Below are 17552 nucleotides of genomic sequence, written 5' to 3' on the forward strand. Positions count from 1 at the left end.
ACCTATTGGGAATGTGCTTGCAAGATTTCACGCACATCCCAGGCTGTGTTCATGATTTGAGGTGTTTTTGGCTTTGGCCACTTTATCGCTGCTTGCAGCTATATTTATTATTATTATTTTATATTTTTTTTGTGTGCACTTCATAGGCATGTTAGATAAAGGTCCTTAGATTGCGTGTAGAATGTTTCATGCAAATTGCAAAAAAAATCCTAGAATAAAAACGGGTTTAAGCGTTTTACAAACTGCTCAAAATTATATAGCGCCCCCCTTTGGCCATTTGGGGTAAGATTGGTTTCAGTGATATTTGAACTAACCCTCTACACTATTTTGTCATGAAAATGTGACTTTGCATGTATGTTTTAGAGGCAGAAGAATAATTTGCATAAAAATGCAATATTGTTTGAATTATTTAAAAAAGCATGTTTCAATGTTAAAGAAATCCGATCTGACAGATCTTTAGATATCGGTCCAAAGTTCACGTAAAAAAAGTTTTGTGCACGTGACGCGAAAATTCCAGAATAAAAGCGGGTTTACGCGTTTTACAAACTGCTCAAAATGGCGGAAAATTGAAGGGCGGAGCTTACTTAACAACGACACATATGTCTTCCACTTGAGTCAAAGCACGCGTGTAACAAGTTGCATGTCTTCAAACGAAACGAGTCATGACTTATGCCCGTTTGAAGTTTGAATTTTCAGACGCTTCGTATAGCGCCCCCCTTTGGCCGATTGGAATAAAATTGGTTTCAGTGATACTTTGACTAACCCTCCACATCTTTGCCAAATGCCATGAACGTGTAACTTTGCATGTATGATTTAGAGGCCGAAGAATAATTTGCATAAAACCGCAATATTGATTAAATTATTAAAAAAATATATTTCACTTTAAAAAAAATCTGGTTGATCAATCTGACCGTATTGGTCCAAAGTTCATGTGAAAAAAAGTTTTGTGCACTTGACGCGAAAATCCCAGGAGGAGATAGATTTTTACTGTTTTTCATATAATTCCGAATTGTGGGAGACCTAAAGGTCAGAGGTCAAAAGTTAGAGGGTAAAAGTTGTTCGGCATGAGGAGACGCATACGTGTATACAGGTTTCATGGCTGTACCTAAAACACAGCATGAGCTATACCTGTTCAAAGATCGCACTTTCGAAGGCTTCCTACAGCGCCACCATTTGGCCGATTGCTATAGAAAATGATAGCACACTTCGCCACTGTAAACTGAACACATTGATGTTTTTATTTTCATTTTCTCACTAAGTATGTAGGAGTAGAAAGGAACCGAAAATCCCGTCTACTTACTAGATAAATAAACTAGAAAAATATTGTTCCTTCGAAACAATTGTGGGCTCGCTTCAAGCCAGAAAACAATGGCTATAAAAGCACAAAACGTCAAGATCGCAGGCAGTGCTCTCTTTGACGTTACTGACGTCAAAGATTGGTCCATTTTGTTCCAAAAATGTGTTATGCAAAAGTTGACCCGCTGGTGGCGCTATAACAGGCCAATGTGAGAAGGTTGGTATCTGTTCCTTGACCTATTGGGAATGTGCTTGCAAGATTTCACGCACATCCCAGGCTGTGTTCATGATTTGAGGTGTTTTTGGCTTTGGACACTTTATCGCTGCTTGCAGCTATATTTATTATTATTATTTTATATTTTTTTTGTGTGCACTTCATAGGCATGTTAGATAAAGGTCCTTAGATTGCGTGTAGAATGTTTCATGCAAATTGCAAAAAAAATCCTAGAATAAAAACGGGTTTAAGCGTTTTACAAACTGCTCAAAATTATATAGCGCCCCCCTTTGGCCATTTGGGGTAAGATTGGTTTCAGTGATATTTGAACTAACCCTCTACACTATTTTGTCATGAAAATGTGACTTTGCATGTATGTTTTAGAGGCAGAAGAATAATTTGCATAAAAATGCAATATTGTTTGAATTTATTAAAAAAGCATGTTTAAATTAAAAAAAAAATCCGATCTGACAGATCTTTAGATATTGGTCCAAAGTTCACGTAAAAACAGTTTTGTGCACGTGACGCGAACATTCCAGAATAAAAGTGGGTTTAAGTGTTTTACAAACTGCTCAAAATGGCAGAAAATCTAAGGGCGGAGCTTACTCAACAAAGACACAGATGTCTTCCGCTTGAGTCAAAGCACACGTGTAAGCAAGTTGCATGTCTTCAAACGAAACGAGGCATGACTTATGCCCGTTTAAAGTTTGAATTTTCAAACGCTTCGTATAGCGCCCCCCTTTGGCCGATTGGAATAAAATTGGTTTCAGTGATACTTTGACTAACCCTCTACATCTTTGCCAAATGCCATGAACGTGTAACTTTGCATGTATGATTTAGAGGCCGAAGAATAATTTGCATAAAACCGCAATATTGATGGAATTATTAAAAAAATATATTTCACTTTAAAAGAAATCCGACCAGACTAGTTTGACCGTATTGGTCCAAAGTTCATGTGAAAAAAGTTTTGTGCGCGTAACGCAAAAATCCCAGGAGGAGATAGATTTTTACTGTTTTTTATATAATTCAAAATTCTGGGGGATCTAAAGGTCAGAGGTCAATAGTCAGAGCGTAAAAGTTGTTCGGCATGAGGAGACGCAAACATGTCTACAGGTTTCATGACTGTACGTATAACAGAGCATGAGCTCTATCTGTTCAAAGTTCGCACTTTCGAAGGCTTCCTACAACGCCACCATTTGGCCGATTGCTGTAAAAAATAATAGCACACTTCGCCACTGTAAGCTGAACACATTGATGTTTTTATTTTCATTTTCTGTCTAAGTATGTAGGAGTAGAAAGGAACCGAAGTTTTGAGGAGAACTTGATATGACGGTTAGATATTGTCACTAGAAAAATATTGTTCCTTCGAAACAATTGTGGGCTCGCTTCAAGCCAGAAAACAATGGCTATAAAAGCACAAAATGTCAAGATCGCAGGCAGTGCTCTCTTTGACGTTACTGACGTCAAAGATTGGTCCATTTTGTTCCAAAAATGTGTTGTGCAAAAGTTGACCCGCTGGTGGCGCTATAACAGGCCAATGTGAGAAGGTTGGTATCTGTTCCTTGACCTATTGGGAATGTGCTTGCAAGATTTCACGCACATCCCAGGCTGTGTTCATGATTTGAGGTGTTTTTGGCTTTGGCCACTTTATCGCTGCTTGCAGCTATATTTATTATTATTATTTTATAATTTTTTTGTGTGCACTTCATAGGCATGTTAGATAAAGGTCCTTAGATTGCGTGTAGAATGTTTCATGCAAATTGCAAAAAAAAATCCTAGAATAAAAACGGGTTTAAGCGTTTTACAAACTGCTCAAAATTATATAGCGCCCCCCTTTGGCCATTTGGGGTAAGATTGGTTTCAGTGATATTTGAACTAACCCTCTACACTATTTTGTCATGAAAATGTGACTTTGCTTGTATGTTTTAGAGGCAGAAGAATAATTTGCATAAAAATGCAATATTGTTTGAATTATTTAAAAAAGCATGTTTCAATGTTAAAGAAATCCGATCTGACAGATCTTTAGATATCGGTCCAAAGTTCACGTAAAAAAAGTTTTGTGCACATGACGCGAAAATTCCAGAATAAAAGCGGGTTTACGCGTTTTACAAACTGCTCAAAGTGGCGGAAAATCGAAGGGCGGAGCTTACTTAACAACGACACAGATGTCTTCCGCTTGAGTCAAAGCACGCGTGTAACAAGTTGCATGTCTTCAAACGAAACGAGTCATGACTTATGCCCGTTTGAAGTTTGAATTTTCAGACGCTTCGTATAGCGCCCCCCTTTGGCCGATTGGAATAAAATTGGTTTCAGTGATACTTTGACTAACCCTCCACATCTTTGCCAAATGCCATGAACGTGTAACTTTGCATGTATGATTTAGAGGCCGAAGAATAATTTGCATAAAACCGCAATATATATTGAATTATTAAAAAATTATATTTCACTTTAAAAAAAATCTGGTTGATCAATCTGACCGTATTGGTCCAAAGTTCATGTGAAAAAAGTTTCGTGCGCGTATCGCAAAAATCCCAGGAGGAGATAGATTTTTACTGTTTTTCATATTATTCCGAATTGTGAGAGACCTAAAGGTCAGAGGTCAAAAGTTAGAGGGTAAAAGTTGTTCGGCATGAGGAGACGCATAAGTGTATACAGGTTTCATGGCTGTACCTCAAACACAGCATGAGCTATATCTGTTCAAAGTTCGCACTTTCGAAGGCTTCCTACAGCGCCACCATTTGGCCGATTGCTATAGAAAATAATAGCACACTTCGCCACTGTAAACTGAACACATTGATGTTTTTATTTTCATTTTCTCACTAAGTATGTAGGAGTAGAAAGGAACCGAAGTTTTGAGGAGAACTTGATATAGTATATAAATAAATAAATAAATAAATAATGACAATATCTAAAGTGTGCTCGCCTTATAGGCGAGCCCACAATAATGACAATATCTAAAGTGTGCTCGCCAGGTACTGGCGAGCCCACAACTAGAAAAATATTGTTCCTTCGAAACAATTGTGGGCTCGCTTCAAGCAAGAAAACAACGGCTATAAAAGCACAAAATGTCAAGATCGCAGGCAGTGCTCTCTTTGACGTTACTGACGTCAAAGATTGGTCCATTTTGTTCCAAAAATGTGTTGTGCAAAAGTTGACCCGCTGGTGGCGCTATAACAGGCCAATGTGAGAAGGTTGGTATCTGTTCCTTGACCTATTGGGAATGTGCTTGCAAGATTTCACGCACATCCCAGGCTGTGTTCATGCTTTGAGGTGTTTTTGGCTTTGGACACTTTATCGCTGCTTGCAGCTATATTTATTATTATTATTTTATATTTTATTTGTGTGCACTTCATAGGCATGTTAGATAAAGGTCCTTAGATTGCGTGTAGAATGTTTCATGCAAATTGCAAAAAAAATCCTAGAATAAAAACGGGTTTAAGCGTTTTACAAACTGCTCAAAATTATATAGCGCCCCCCTTTGGCCATTTGGGGTAAGATTGGTTTCAGTGATATTTGAACTAACCCTCTACACTATTTTGTCATGAAAATGTGACTTTGCATGTATGTTTTAGAGGCAGAATAATAATTTGCATAAAAATGCAATATTGTTTGAATTATTTAAAAAAGCATGTTTCAATGTTAAAGAAATCCGATCTGACAGATCTTTAGATATTGGTCCAAAGTTCATGTAAAAAAAGTTTTGTGGACGTGACGCGAAAATTCCAGAATAAAAGCGTGTTTAAGCGTTTTACAAACTGCTCAAAATGGTGGAAAATCTTAGGGCGGAGCTTACTTAACAAATACACAGATGTCTTCCGCGCGAGTCAAAGCACGCGTGTAAGCAAGTTGCATGTCTTAAAACGAAACGAGTCATGACTTATGCCCGTTTGAAGTTTGAATTTTCAAACGCTTCGTATAGCGCCCCCCTTTGGCCGATTGGAATAAAATTGGTTTCAGTGATACTTTCACTAACCCTCTACATCTTTGCCAAATGCCATGAACGTGTAACTTTGCATGTATGATTTAGAGGCAAAAGAATAATTTGCATAAAACCGCAATATTGATTGAATTATTAAAAAATTATATTTCACTTTAAAAAAAATCTGGTTGATCAATCTGACCGTATTGGTCCAAAGTTCATGTGAAAAAAGTTTCGTGCGCGTAACGAAAAAAACCCAGGAGGAGATAGATTTTTACTGTTTTTCATATAATTCCGAATTGTGGGAGACCTGAAGGTCAGAGGTCAAAAGTTAGAGGGTAAAACTTGTTCGGCATGAGGAGACGCATAAGTGTATAAAGGTTTCATGGCTGTATGTATAACACAGCATGAGCTATACCTGTTCAAAGATCGCACTTTCGAAGGCTTCCTACAGCGCCACCATTTGGCCGATTGCTATAGAAAATAATAGCACACTTCGCCACTGTAAACTGAACACATTGATGTTTTTATTTTCATTTTCTCACTAAGTATGTAGGAGTAGAAAGGAACCGAAATCCCGTCTACTGTTGATTGCCTGCCTGATAGATAAACTAGAAAAATATTGTTCCTTCGAAACAATTGTGGGCTCGCTTCAAGCCAGAAAACAATGGCTATAAAAGCACAAAATGTCAAGATCGCAGGCAGTGCTCTCTTTGACGTTACTGACGTCAAAGATTGGTCCATTTTGTTCCAAAAATGTGTTGTGCAAAAGTTGACCCGCTGGTGGCGCTATAACAGGCCAATGTGAGAAGGTTGGTATCTGTTCCTTGACCTATTGGGAATGTGCTTGCAAGATTTCACGCACATCCCAGGCTGTGTTCATGATTTGAGGTGTTTTTGGCTTTGGCCACTTTATCGCTGCTTGCAGCTATATTTATTATTATTATTTTATAATTTTTTTGTGTGCACTTCATAGGCATGTTAGATAAAGGTCCTTAGATTGCGTGTAGAATGTTTCATGCAAATTGCAAAAAAAATCCTAGAATAAAAACGGGTTTAAGCGTTTTACAAACTGCTCAAAATTATATAGCGCCCCCCTTTGGCCATTTGGGGTAAGATTGGTTTCAGTGATATTTGAACTAACCCTCTACACTATTTTGTCATGAAAATGTGACTTTGCATGTATGTTTTAGAGGCAGAAGAATAATTTGCATAAAAATGCAATATTGTTTGAATTATTTAAAAAAGCATGTTTCAATGTTAAAGAAATCCGATCTGACAGATCTTTAGATATCGGTCCAAAGTTCACGTAAAAAAAGTTTTGTGCACGTGACGCGAAAATTCCAGAATAAAAGCGGGTTTACGCGTTTTACAAACTGCTCAAAATGGCGGAAAATTGAAGGGCGGAGCTTACTTAACAATGACACAGATGTCTTCCGCTTGAGTCAAAGCACGCGTGTAACAAGTTGCATGTCTTCAAACGACACGAGTCATGACTTATGCCCGTTTGAAGTTTGAATTTTCAGACGCTTCGTATAGCGCCCCCCTTTGGCCGATTGGAATAAAATTGGTTTCAGTGATACTTTGACTAACCCTCCACATCTTTGCCAAATGCCATGAACGTGTAACTTTGCATGTATGATTTAGAGGCCGAAGAATGATTTGCATCAAACCGCAATATTGATTGAATTATTAAAAAATTATATTTCACTTTAAAAAAAATCTGGTTGATCAATCTGACCGTATTGGTCCAAAGTTCATGTGAAAAAAAGTTTTGTGCACTTGACGCGAAAATCCCAGGAGGAGATAGATTTTTACTGTTTTTCATATAATTCCGAATTGTGGGAGACCTAAAGGTCAGAGGTCAAAAGTTAGAGGGTAAAAGTTGTTCGGCATGAGGAGACGCATAAGTGTATACAGGTTTCATGGCTGTATGTATAACACAGCATGAGCTATACCTGTTCAAAGATCGCACTTTCGAAGGCTTCCTACAGCGCCACCATTTGGCTGATTGCTATAAAAAATAATAGCACACTTCGCCACTGTAAACTGAACACATTGATGTTTTTATTTTCATTTTCTCACTAAGTATGTAGGAGTAGAAAGGAACCGAAGTTTTTTGATACTTGCACTGACTGCCTAGTATAGAAACTAGAAAAATATTGTTCCTTCGAAACAATTGTGGGCTCGCTTCAAGCCAGAAAACAATGGCTATAAAAGCACACAATGTCAAGATCGCAGGCAGTGCTCTCTTTGATGTTACTGACGTCAAAGATTGGTCCATTTTGTTCCAAAAATGTGTTATGCAAAAGTTGACCCGCTGGTGGCGCTTTAACAGGCCAATGTGAGAAGGTTGGTATCTGTTCCTTGACCTATTGGGAATGTGCTTGCAAGATTTCACACACATCCCAGGCTGTGTTCATGATTTGAGGTGTTTTTGGCTTTGGACACTTTATCGCTGCTTGCAGCTATATTTATTATTATTATTTTATAATTTTTTTGTGTGCACTTCATAGGCATGTTAGATAAAGGTCCTTAGATTGCGTGTAGAATGTTTCATGCAAATTGCAAAAAAAATCCTAGAATAAAAACGGGTTTAAGCGTTTTACAAACTGCTCAAAATTATATAGCGCCCCCCTTTGGCCATTTGGGTTAAGTGATATTTGAACTAACCCTCTACACTATTTTGTCATGAAAATGTGACTTTGCATGTATGATTTAGAGGCAGAAGAATAATTTGCATAAAAATGCAATATTGTTTGAATTATTTAAAAAAGCATGTTTCAATGTTAAAGAAATCCGATCTGACAGATCTTTAGATATCGGTCCAAAGTTCACGTAAAAAAGGTTTTGTGCACGTGACGCGAAAATTCCAGAATAAAAGCGGGTTTACGCGTTTTACAAACTGCTCAAAATGGCGGAAAATCGAAGGGCGGAGCTTACTTAACAACGACACAGATGTCTTCCACTTGAGTCAAAGCACGCGTGTAACAAGTTGCATGTCTTCAAACGAAACGAGTCATGAATTATGCCCGTTTGAAGTTTGAATTTTCAGACGCTTCGTATAGCGCCCCCCTTTGGCCGATTGGAATAAAATTGGTTTCAGTGATACTTTGACTAACCCTCCACATCTTTGCCAAATGCCATGAACGTGTAACTTTGCATGTATGATTTAGAGGCCGAAGAATAATTTGCATAAAACCGCAATATTGATTGAATTATTAAAAAAATATATTTCACTTTAAAAGAAATCCGCCGAGACTAGTTTGACCGTATTGGTCCAAAGTTCATGTGAAAAAAGTTTTGTGCGCGTTATGCAAAAATCCCAGGAGGAGATAGATTTTTACTGTTTTTCATATAATTCCAAATTGTGGGAGACCTAAAGGTGAGAGGTCAAAAGTTAGAGGGTAAAAGTTGTTCGGCACGAGGAGACGCATAAGTGTATACAGGTTTCATGGCTGTACGTATAACACAGCATGAGCTATACCTGTTCAAAGATCGCACTTTCGAAGGCTTCCTACAGCGCCACCATTTGGCCGATTGCTGTAAAAAATAATAGCACACTTCGCCACTGTAAGCTGAACACATTGATGTTTTTATTTTCATTTTCTCACTAAGTATGTAGGAGTAGAAAGGAACCGAAGTTTTGAGGAGAACTTGATATGACGGTTAGATATTGTCACTAGAAAAATATTGTTCCTTCGAAACAATTGTGGGCTCGCTTCAAGCCAGAAAACAATGGCTATAAAAGTACAAAATGTCAAGATCGCAGGCAGTGCTCTCTTTGACGTTACTGACGTCAAAGATTGGTCCATTTTGTTCCAAAAATGTGTTGTGCAAAAGTTGACCCGCTGGTGGCGCTATAACAGGCCAATGTAAGAAGGGTGGTATCTGTTCCTTGACCTATTGGGAATTTGCTTGCAAGATTTCACGCACATTGCAGGCTGTGTTCATGATTTGAGGTGTTTTTGGCTTTGGCCACTTTATCGCTGCTTGCAGCTATATTCATTATTATTATTTTTTTGTGTGTGTGCACTTCATAGGCATATTAGATAAAGGTCCTTAGATTCTGTGTAGAATGTTTCATGCAAATTGCAAAAAAAAAAATCCTAACGGGTTTAAGCGTTTCACAAACTGCTCAAAATGATATAGCGCCCCCCTTTGGCGAATTGGGGTAAGATTGGTTTTAGTGATATTTGGACTAACACTCTACATCTTTGCCAAATGCCATGAACATGTTACTTTGCATGTATGATTTAGAGGCAGAAGAATAATTTGCATAAAACTGCAATATTCATTGAATTTATTTAAAAAAGCATGTTTCAATTTTAAAGAAATCCGATCTGACAGATCTTTAGATATCGGTCCAAAGTTCACGTAAAAAAAGTTTTGTGCACATGGAGCGAAAATTTCAGAATAAAAGCGGGTTTACGCGTTTTACAAACTGCTCAAAATGGCGGAAAATCGAAGGGTGGAGCTTACTTAACAACGACACAGATGTCTTCCGCTTGAGTCAAAGCACGCGTGTAACAAGTTGCATGTCTTCAAACGAAACGAGTCATGACTTATGCCCGTTTGAAGTTTGAATTTTCAAACGCTTCGTATAGCGCCCCCCTTTGGCCGATTGGAATAAAATTGGTTTCAGTGATACTTTGACTAACCCTCCACATCTTTGCCAAATGCCATGAACGTGTAACTTTGCATGTATGATTTAGAGGCCGAAGAATAATTTGCATAAAACCGCAATATTGATTGAATTATTAAAAATGTATATTTTACTTTAAAAGAAATCCGACCAGACAGTTTGACCGTATTGGTCCAAAGTTCATGTGAAAAAAGCTTTGTGCACTTGACGCGAAAATCCCAGGAGGAGATAGATTTTTACTGTTTTTCATATAATTCCGAATTGTGGGAGACCTAAAGGTCAGAGGTCAAAAGTTAGAGGGTAAAAGTTGTTCGGCATGAGGAGACGCATAAGTGTATACAGGTTTCATGGCTGTATGTATAACACAGCATGAGCTATACCTGTTCAAAGATCGCACTTTCGAAGGCTTCCTACAGCGCCACCATTTGGCCGATTGCTATAAAAAATAATAGCACACTTCGCCACTGTAAACTGAACACATTGATGTTTTTATTTTCATTTTCTCACTAAGTATGTAGGAGTAGAAAGGAACCGAAGATCCCGTCTACTGATAGATAAATAAACAAATAAATAATGACAATATCTAAAGTGTGCTCGCCTTATAGGCGAGCCCACAACTAGAAAAATATTGTTCCTTCGAAACAATTGTGGGCTCGCTTCAAGCCAAAAAACTATGGCTATAATAGTACAAAATGTCAAGTTTGCAGGCAATAAAATGTAAATTTAATTACAATGCAGACAAGCAGAGTTATTACATGAACCTAACAGTATGGACAATCAAATCAACATAAAAATATAGCTGCAAGTAGTGGAAAAAACTGTGTTCTTGAACCTTTCATGACAATCAGATGCTGCATGTGTTATTTTAAGGCATTGTGTTCCAAAAATGTGTTATTCAAAAGTTGACCTGCTTGGTGGCCAATGTGAGAAGGGTGGCATCTGTTCCTTGACCTAGTGGGAATGTGCATGCAAAATGGAGGATGCTGAGACACAGGCTATACCATTCTTTTTTTTAAATGGAAACCAGTGAGGTACATGGCTGAAAAATGCAAGAGATCTGTAGAGACGGGTTTGTTATTGAACAACACTTTGTTTTAACCTTTGAGGGATATGAATAATTGTCCATCACATGGCATGTGCTATGTAACCAAAGCATGACGATACAAGTGCATAAAGTGACAAATGGAACATTTATTTTGCAACTCAATGCTGACTAAGTTGTGTGGGGCATATCTTCAACAACAGTAATATCTGCACATTATTAATTGGAGATTGTATTTCTTCCCTTCAAAAAGCAACCATATGATTTCCTTTAAAAGGTTATACACATCAACATACAGTCATGTCTCACAATGTACATCAACACTCAAATTAACATACTGGCGATTGTTACGTCCCCGTCTAGGGAAAAAAAGGGGATGTAACATGAATTGGGAGTGAAACCCGTTTTTATTCATAACTTAAGATATTTACATTATTTGAAATTGGAAAATACTACAAAATCATAAAGACACACGGAGCAAATCAGGGAAACAATCAAAACATACTAATACTAACCTTGAGTTATAAACTACTAACCTAAACACAAAATAAAAGTTACAACAGAACCCTAATGCTTACCTGCTCTACTATAAACTACCAAAATAGGAGAAAATACAAAACGCAGGCTTCCGTGGCCGTGAACATGTTAACTTAAGTTATCATTAATGTCCTTAGACTGTGTGCAAAACTTTATGGGAGGACAACACTTAAATTATTTAGCCAATTGTGTTGGATCACAAACTGAAGCTCAGAGCAGAGGGAGGTTATTCAGGCAAAGTTTTTCTTCAGGAAGTTGATAGGCCCGTTGGAGGAGGAATCATGGGACGTGACCTCAGAGTTATCTTTGAGCTCATGTTTGATCTGATTGGCCAGCTGCTTGCCTAGCTCGACCCTATGGGAAGGGAAGACAACAACTTAGTCAACCAACCCAAAAAAACACATTTCAAATGTTGAACAAAAATATTTTTTTAATATAATGCATCAGAGTAGAAGACAGGGTGTGTTAATATCACAGTACCTTGATGAATGAGCTGATAGAAGGCATGCTGTCCATTGGTCCTTGGCTCTCCCCAGACGATCGGTCCAGTGTGGTATGGGACATGGGTTCCACTTTTGCTGATATTCTTCCTGTTAAATTCCATGTCACCCTGTGGACCACAAGCAACGATCACAATCAGACGCAATGCAGCTTCTCTATCTCTGCCATCCTGACAGCAACCAGGCTTTCCTGATTTCAACCAGGTCAACGCTGCAGGGGGCCTAACACTTACAGTAAAACTTTGTGTCTGACTCTGAACTTTAGATACAGATGCTACTTGTTCACTCACACAAAACACACTGTGTACAGTATATTGCATGTATACAGTATGTGCACATGATGCAACTATAAGCCATACTGCCTGTCTGAAAGACTCTGAAGAAGTCTGTTTAGTGGAGTTACCTTAATAAACAGGTGTTTCATGCAAAACATGTTTTTTCCGCAAAGAATATCTAAAAAATTACTTTTTATAAAAAAAGTTGAATTGTTGATCAGGCAGTTGACTGGCAGAAAATGAGTTAGCCTATATGGAACCAAGAAAGTCAGTCGGATCAGCAGACAAAAAGAAAGCCTCAAATCCCTATGGAATAACATGATCATCAATATGATGTCATAGTACTGTTGTCATAGACTGGCCTGTACTTACAACTCAGTACATATAACCTGTTGTACCAACAGATGTTATTCCCCAGCTCCTGTCTTCCCATGATCATCAATATGATGTCATAGTACTGTTGTCATAGACTGGCCTGTACTTACAACTCAGTACATATAACCTGTTGTACCAACAGATGTTATTCCCCAGCTCCTGTCTTCCATCTTTCAGTCCCTCTGCCTCTCAACCCTTTTGTTCAGCGTTTCAGTCTCTGTGTGACTGACCTGCTGGAAGTTGGCAGCAAAGCGGTGCATATACTGGTCGTAGGGCAGCATGGTGTGGGTCTCAGCCTGGAAGAAGTTGATGTACCAGACTCCCAGCACAGCCAGAAGCACCGGAAGATTCTTTTCCAGAGGCGTGTTACGGAAATGATCCTGAGGTGGAATTAGGGAAAGAAAAAACATACAACTTATTTTTACAGTGGTGACACAATGGGCAGAAGGTACAGAGTGAGGAGATGACACAGAGCATATCTATGTTCCCAAGGCCCACCCTAACCCTACTCTAATGCGAATAGGACCCTGTTAGGAATGACTTCCCAACAGCAGAAACACTAACCTCCAGCTCTTTGCGGGCCTTGTCTGAGGTCTTCCCCTTCATCAGCGATTCTGTCTGGGCCAGAAAGTTGGCCACCAGGATCTGAACAACCAAAGAAAGAGTCAGGACAGACTATTAATTTGAACCATTTAGAAAGAGATGCTTACAGTTTGTTTAGTTGCCCACGGGCACTGGATTACAACAGATGAATAAAGGAGACAGAGGTACAGTACATGTTCTCACATTCAAAATGGTCAGATATCTTCTGCAAATAATGATTAAAAACTATGAGAACCGTTATTGGGTCACTGGGGAGGGTACCTTAATTGTGATGAAGGTTGCCCCTGATTGGGTTCTGTGACTGGGCAGGAATGAGGAAGTTGGCAGGAATCATTCTGGTGCCTAGTTGGATAACACATGAGTTGAACTGGTCAAAGATAGGAAAAGTGACATTTACAAAGGTCCTCAGGAATTTACAGCAGTGGCCAGCAAGTAAATCTGACCTCAGGCCAGTTCTTTTCTACTGCAGAAACATCATAAACTATCTGCTCAAAGTTCTTCCTCCAGACCAAATATGCCAACAGGGCAAGGGAACAATCTGTTAAAAGATCCACTACTTACCAACCAGAACTCCAAGCATAAAGGGACTCAGTTTCTTGAAAATAATTGAGTTGCTTGGTTTGTTCCCTTGGAAGACCTAATGTTGGACAGGGATGAAAAGAACATAACATAATTCAAAATTGGTATTGAACAAAACAGCAATCTACAGTGAGGTTTAAATAAGCAGACAAGTTAATGTCCATTGGGATATTAACCTCTGTAAAATTTAAGAGTTGAGTCTGGCAAGCTTAAAGGGATATTTTACTTTCAAAACAACTAAAATGTCAGGAGAGACTATTAATTTGAACCATTTAGAAAGAGACGCTTACAGTTTGTTCAGTTGCCCACAGGCACTGGATTACAACAGATGAATAAAGCAGACTGAAGTACAGTACATGTTTTCACATTCAAAATGATCAGATATCTTCTGCAAATAATGATTAAAAACTATGAGAACCGTTATTGGGTCACTGGGGAGAGTACCTTGTGATGAAGGTTGTCCCTGATGGGGTTCTGTGACTGGGCAGGAATGAGGAAGTCGGCAGGAATCATTCTGGTGTCTGGTTGGGTAACACAGAAGTTGAACTGGTCAAAGATAACACAAAGGAAAAGTGACATTCATGAAGGTCCTCAGGAATTAACAACAGAGGTCAGCTAGTAAATCTCACCTCAGGCCAATTCTTTTCTAAGCCATTAATTAGATGGCACACAATCAATGGCTAATTTAGGAACTAGAACAAACCATCTTATATACAACTATATTGCTACAACAATTGACTCACGTCTTTAGCCACCTGGAGGAACCAATCCCACGCAGACTCAGCGTTGATGATGGTCTCTTGGGTGATGATGTCTAAAAAAGGTTGATAAACTGATATTAATGCCCGGTGAGTAGGTTGGTGCCTTGCATGGTTTCCTCCACCTCCGGTGTATGAATGTGTGTGTGAATGGGTGAATGTAATGCAATCTATGTAAAGTGCCTTGGATTAAAGTGCTATATAAATGCACCATTTACCACCCATAAGCCGTTTACTATATGTGCACGTCAACACAACTTCTTTGTCAGACTGGCATCATCATCCAAGACCAGATCATTTATACTTTTGATGTATGTAGGGATTGTAGGCATATGGCAAAGTGCATTGTTTTCACAATAATTAGGTTTGCATATTGTTCTTAATTTTCTACTGTATAGACTGTTAAAATGCTGACTTTAGAACATTACATAGTTTTATAATATAACATGTCTATTGGTTCACATTTGAACTGATACAGTTCAAGTATATTTACCAGTGTTGGCAGCAGGCAGTCCATACACTGATGATTTATCTCGGAACGGCCATGGCAACAGACTTCATTATGGCAATATATTTATTGAAAAGGCCCACTTCAACAGGATTGAGCCTATAAAAGACGAACATACATACTACACACACACACACACACACACACACACACACACACACACACACACACACACACACACACACACACACACACACACACACACACACACACACACACACACACACACACACACACACACACACACACACACACACACACACACACACACACAATGAGGCGTTGTGAGCATGTAAGATTGGCAATTTTCACAATTTCTGCCTCTATATATTTGACAATTTGGACAATGTTAAATTTGTCATTTTAGAGGTATTAAAAAGTCCTTCAATTTGCAGTTTAGAAATGTTGAGTGGGAAAACAATGTTTCACATAGATTCATAAGATTTTTTTATGAATCTATGTGACCCCCCCCCCCCAAATAATGGGGGGTCGTGTGTGATGTGATGATGTCATCAAACGATAAAATCGACATCAACTCAACTTTTTACAGAGTCGAGTTGACTTCACCAGTTGTTAAAGGACAACTTTGTTTTTTTACAACAAGGGTTCATATTTTAGATTGTAATTAGAGAAAAGAAAAAGTGAATGTTAAAATGTTTTCATTTGCTTCGTTCTATTGTTTTAGAGATTCTTATTTCAGTGTTTGGGGCATGGACGTGTTGGAGTAAATATGTCATTTTACACAGAATAAGCCCATTCCCAAGATACAACACAACCTTTCATGGTTGGATGTGACTTATGGGGGCTAGAAGTGTTACTGTAAATAGCAATAAAGATACTGCTGGCTTATTGTGTCTAAAAATACATATTTAGCCACTTGTACGCATGCCCCCATGCGTACGCATGCCCCACATTTCAGCCCGGTAAACGTGATAAAACAATAGAACAAAGCAAATGAAAACATTTTAACATTAACTTTTTCTTTTCTCTAATTACAATCTAAAATATGAACCCTTGTTGTAAAAAACCAAAGTTGTCCTTTAATGCAACACATACTCAGTGAAATCAACTACAATTATAAAAACACAATCACAATTGGGTAGGGCCTATATGGTCAGATGCTTCATGATTTAGTGAATCCAGAAGGATACTTACAGTTCAAGAGTTGCAGGCGAACTTTGCACAGGAAGGTCTTTCAGGTTGCTCAGTCAAGCAGTGCCTGAAATTAGGTTTAAAATACATTAAAATACATTAAAATGGTTTGGGTGAGTCGTATCATTGGTATATTTGTTACATTGAAAGTTTCTTTGATGTATTTTTGGGCTCATTTGACTGTTAGTGTGTGGCATTCCTGGTTATTCGTAAGGTCCTTTTTTCCTGTTAACTTACAGCGATGTTCCACAGTGATGTTCCACAGTGATGTTCCACATGTCATCATTGTTGCCTATCTTCAACTTGAAACTAGTATGATTGTCTGTCTGTGGGTTTGGTCATTTGTGTGTCCTCAGGTGGCTGGTGAGGCCGGCCCTTGATTTACATGTTTTGTTGCAATGGGGACATATGTGAGCAGTTGTCCTGATAGTGGCAGTTTGAGGAGTTTTGGTGTCCTGATAGTGGCAGTTTGAGGAGTTTTGGTGTCGGATCCTAGTGGCCTTCTCTTGGTCTTATTTGCTTCATGATGTTGAACCAGGGTGCTTTCAACAGACACTTTAGAAGTTATTACACAGTACACAGGATTGTGGTAACTATAGTATGTTTGTAATATTCCTGACTGGATAACTTGACACTGTAAGGTCTTTCAAGTTGCTCGGGCAAGCAGTGCCTGAAATTAGGTGCTTTCAAACATGGTTTAAAATACATTAAAATACATTAAAATAGTTTGGGTGAGTGGTATATTGAAAGTTTCTTTGATGTATTTTTGGGCTTGTTTGACTGTGTGGCATTCCTGGTTATTCATCGATATTCTTCAGGGCTTCATCATTTTTCTTTTTTAGGTGACAGAAATACTGTTAGAGCTTCTTTTTTCCCTGTTACTCTACAGCAGTTTTACACAGTGATGTTCCACATGTCATCATTTTTGCCAATCTTCAACTTGAAACTACTATGATCGTTTGTCTGTGGGTTTGGTCATTTGTGTGTCCTAAGGTGGCTGATGAGGCCGGCCCTTGATTTACATGTTTTGTTACAATGGGGACATATGTGAGCAGTTGTCTTGATAGTAGCAGTTGGAGGAGTTTTGGTGTCGGATCCTAGTGGCTTTCTCTTTGTCTTATTTGCTTCATGATGTTGAACCAGGGTGCT

At 38.5% G+C, this 17552-nt stretch overlaps 1 protein-coding gene across 2 annotated transcripts; it reads right to left on the reverse strand.

The window, feature by feature from the left end:
* Window positions 1–13058: 13058 nt before the first annotated feature.
* LOC308284201 (uncharacterized protein) lies at window positions 13059–17015 on the reverse strand. Of its 2 annotated transcripts, none has more exons than XR_013961992.1 (8): window positions 16407–17015; window positions 15237–15372; window positions 14729–14799; window positions 14430–14531; window positions 13968–14043; window positions 13668–13748; window positions 13368–13448; window positions 13059–13183 (listed from the first exon to the last, which is right to left on the reverse strand). XR_013961992.1 is itself a non-coding variant. In XM_080724749.1 (8 exons), exons 2-7 carry the CDS (start codon window positions 15258–15260, stop codon window positions 13409–13411), a joined length of 369 nt encoding a protein of 122 aa, XP_080580875.1. In that variant the 5' UTR covers window positions 15261–15372; window positions 16407–17015; the 3' UTR covers window positions 13059–13183; window positions 13368–13408. The 2 variants fall into 2 exon arrangements, 1 of the variants encoding a protein (XP_080580875.1); XM_080724749.1 differs by having other exon boundaries at window positions 14430–14506.
* Between the last annotated feature and the right edge of the window lie 537 nt (window positions 17016–17552).

Source organism: Nannobrachium achirus (assembly GCF_963921795.1).
Source record: "Nannobrachium achirus genome assembly, chromosome: 4".
NCBI lineage: Eukaryota > Metazoa > Chordata > Actinopteri > Myctophiformes > Myctophidae > Nannobrachium > Nannobrachium achirus.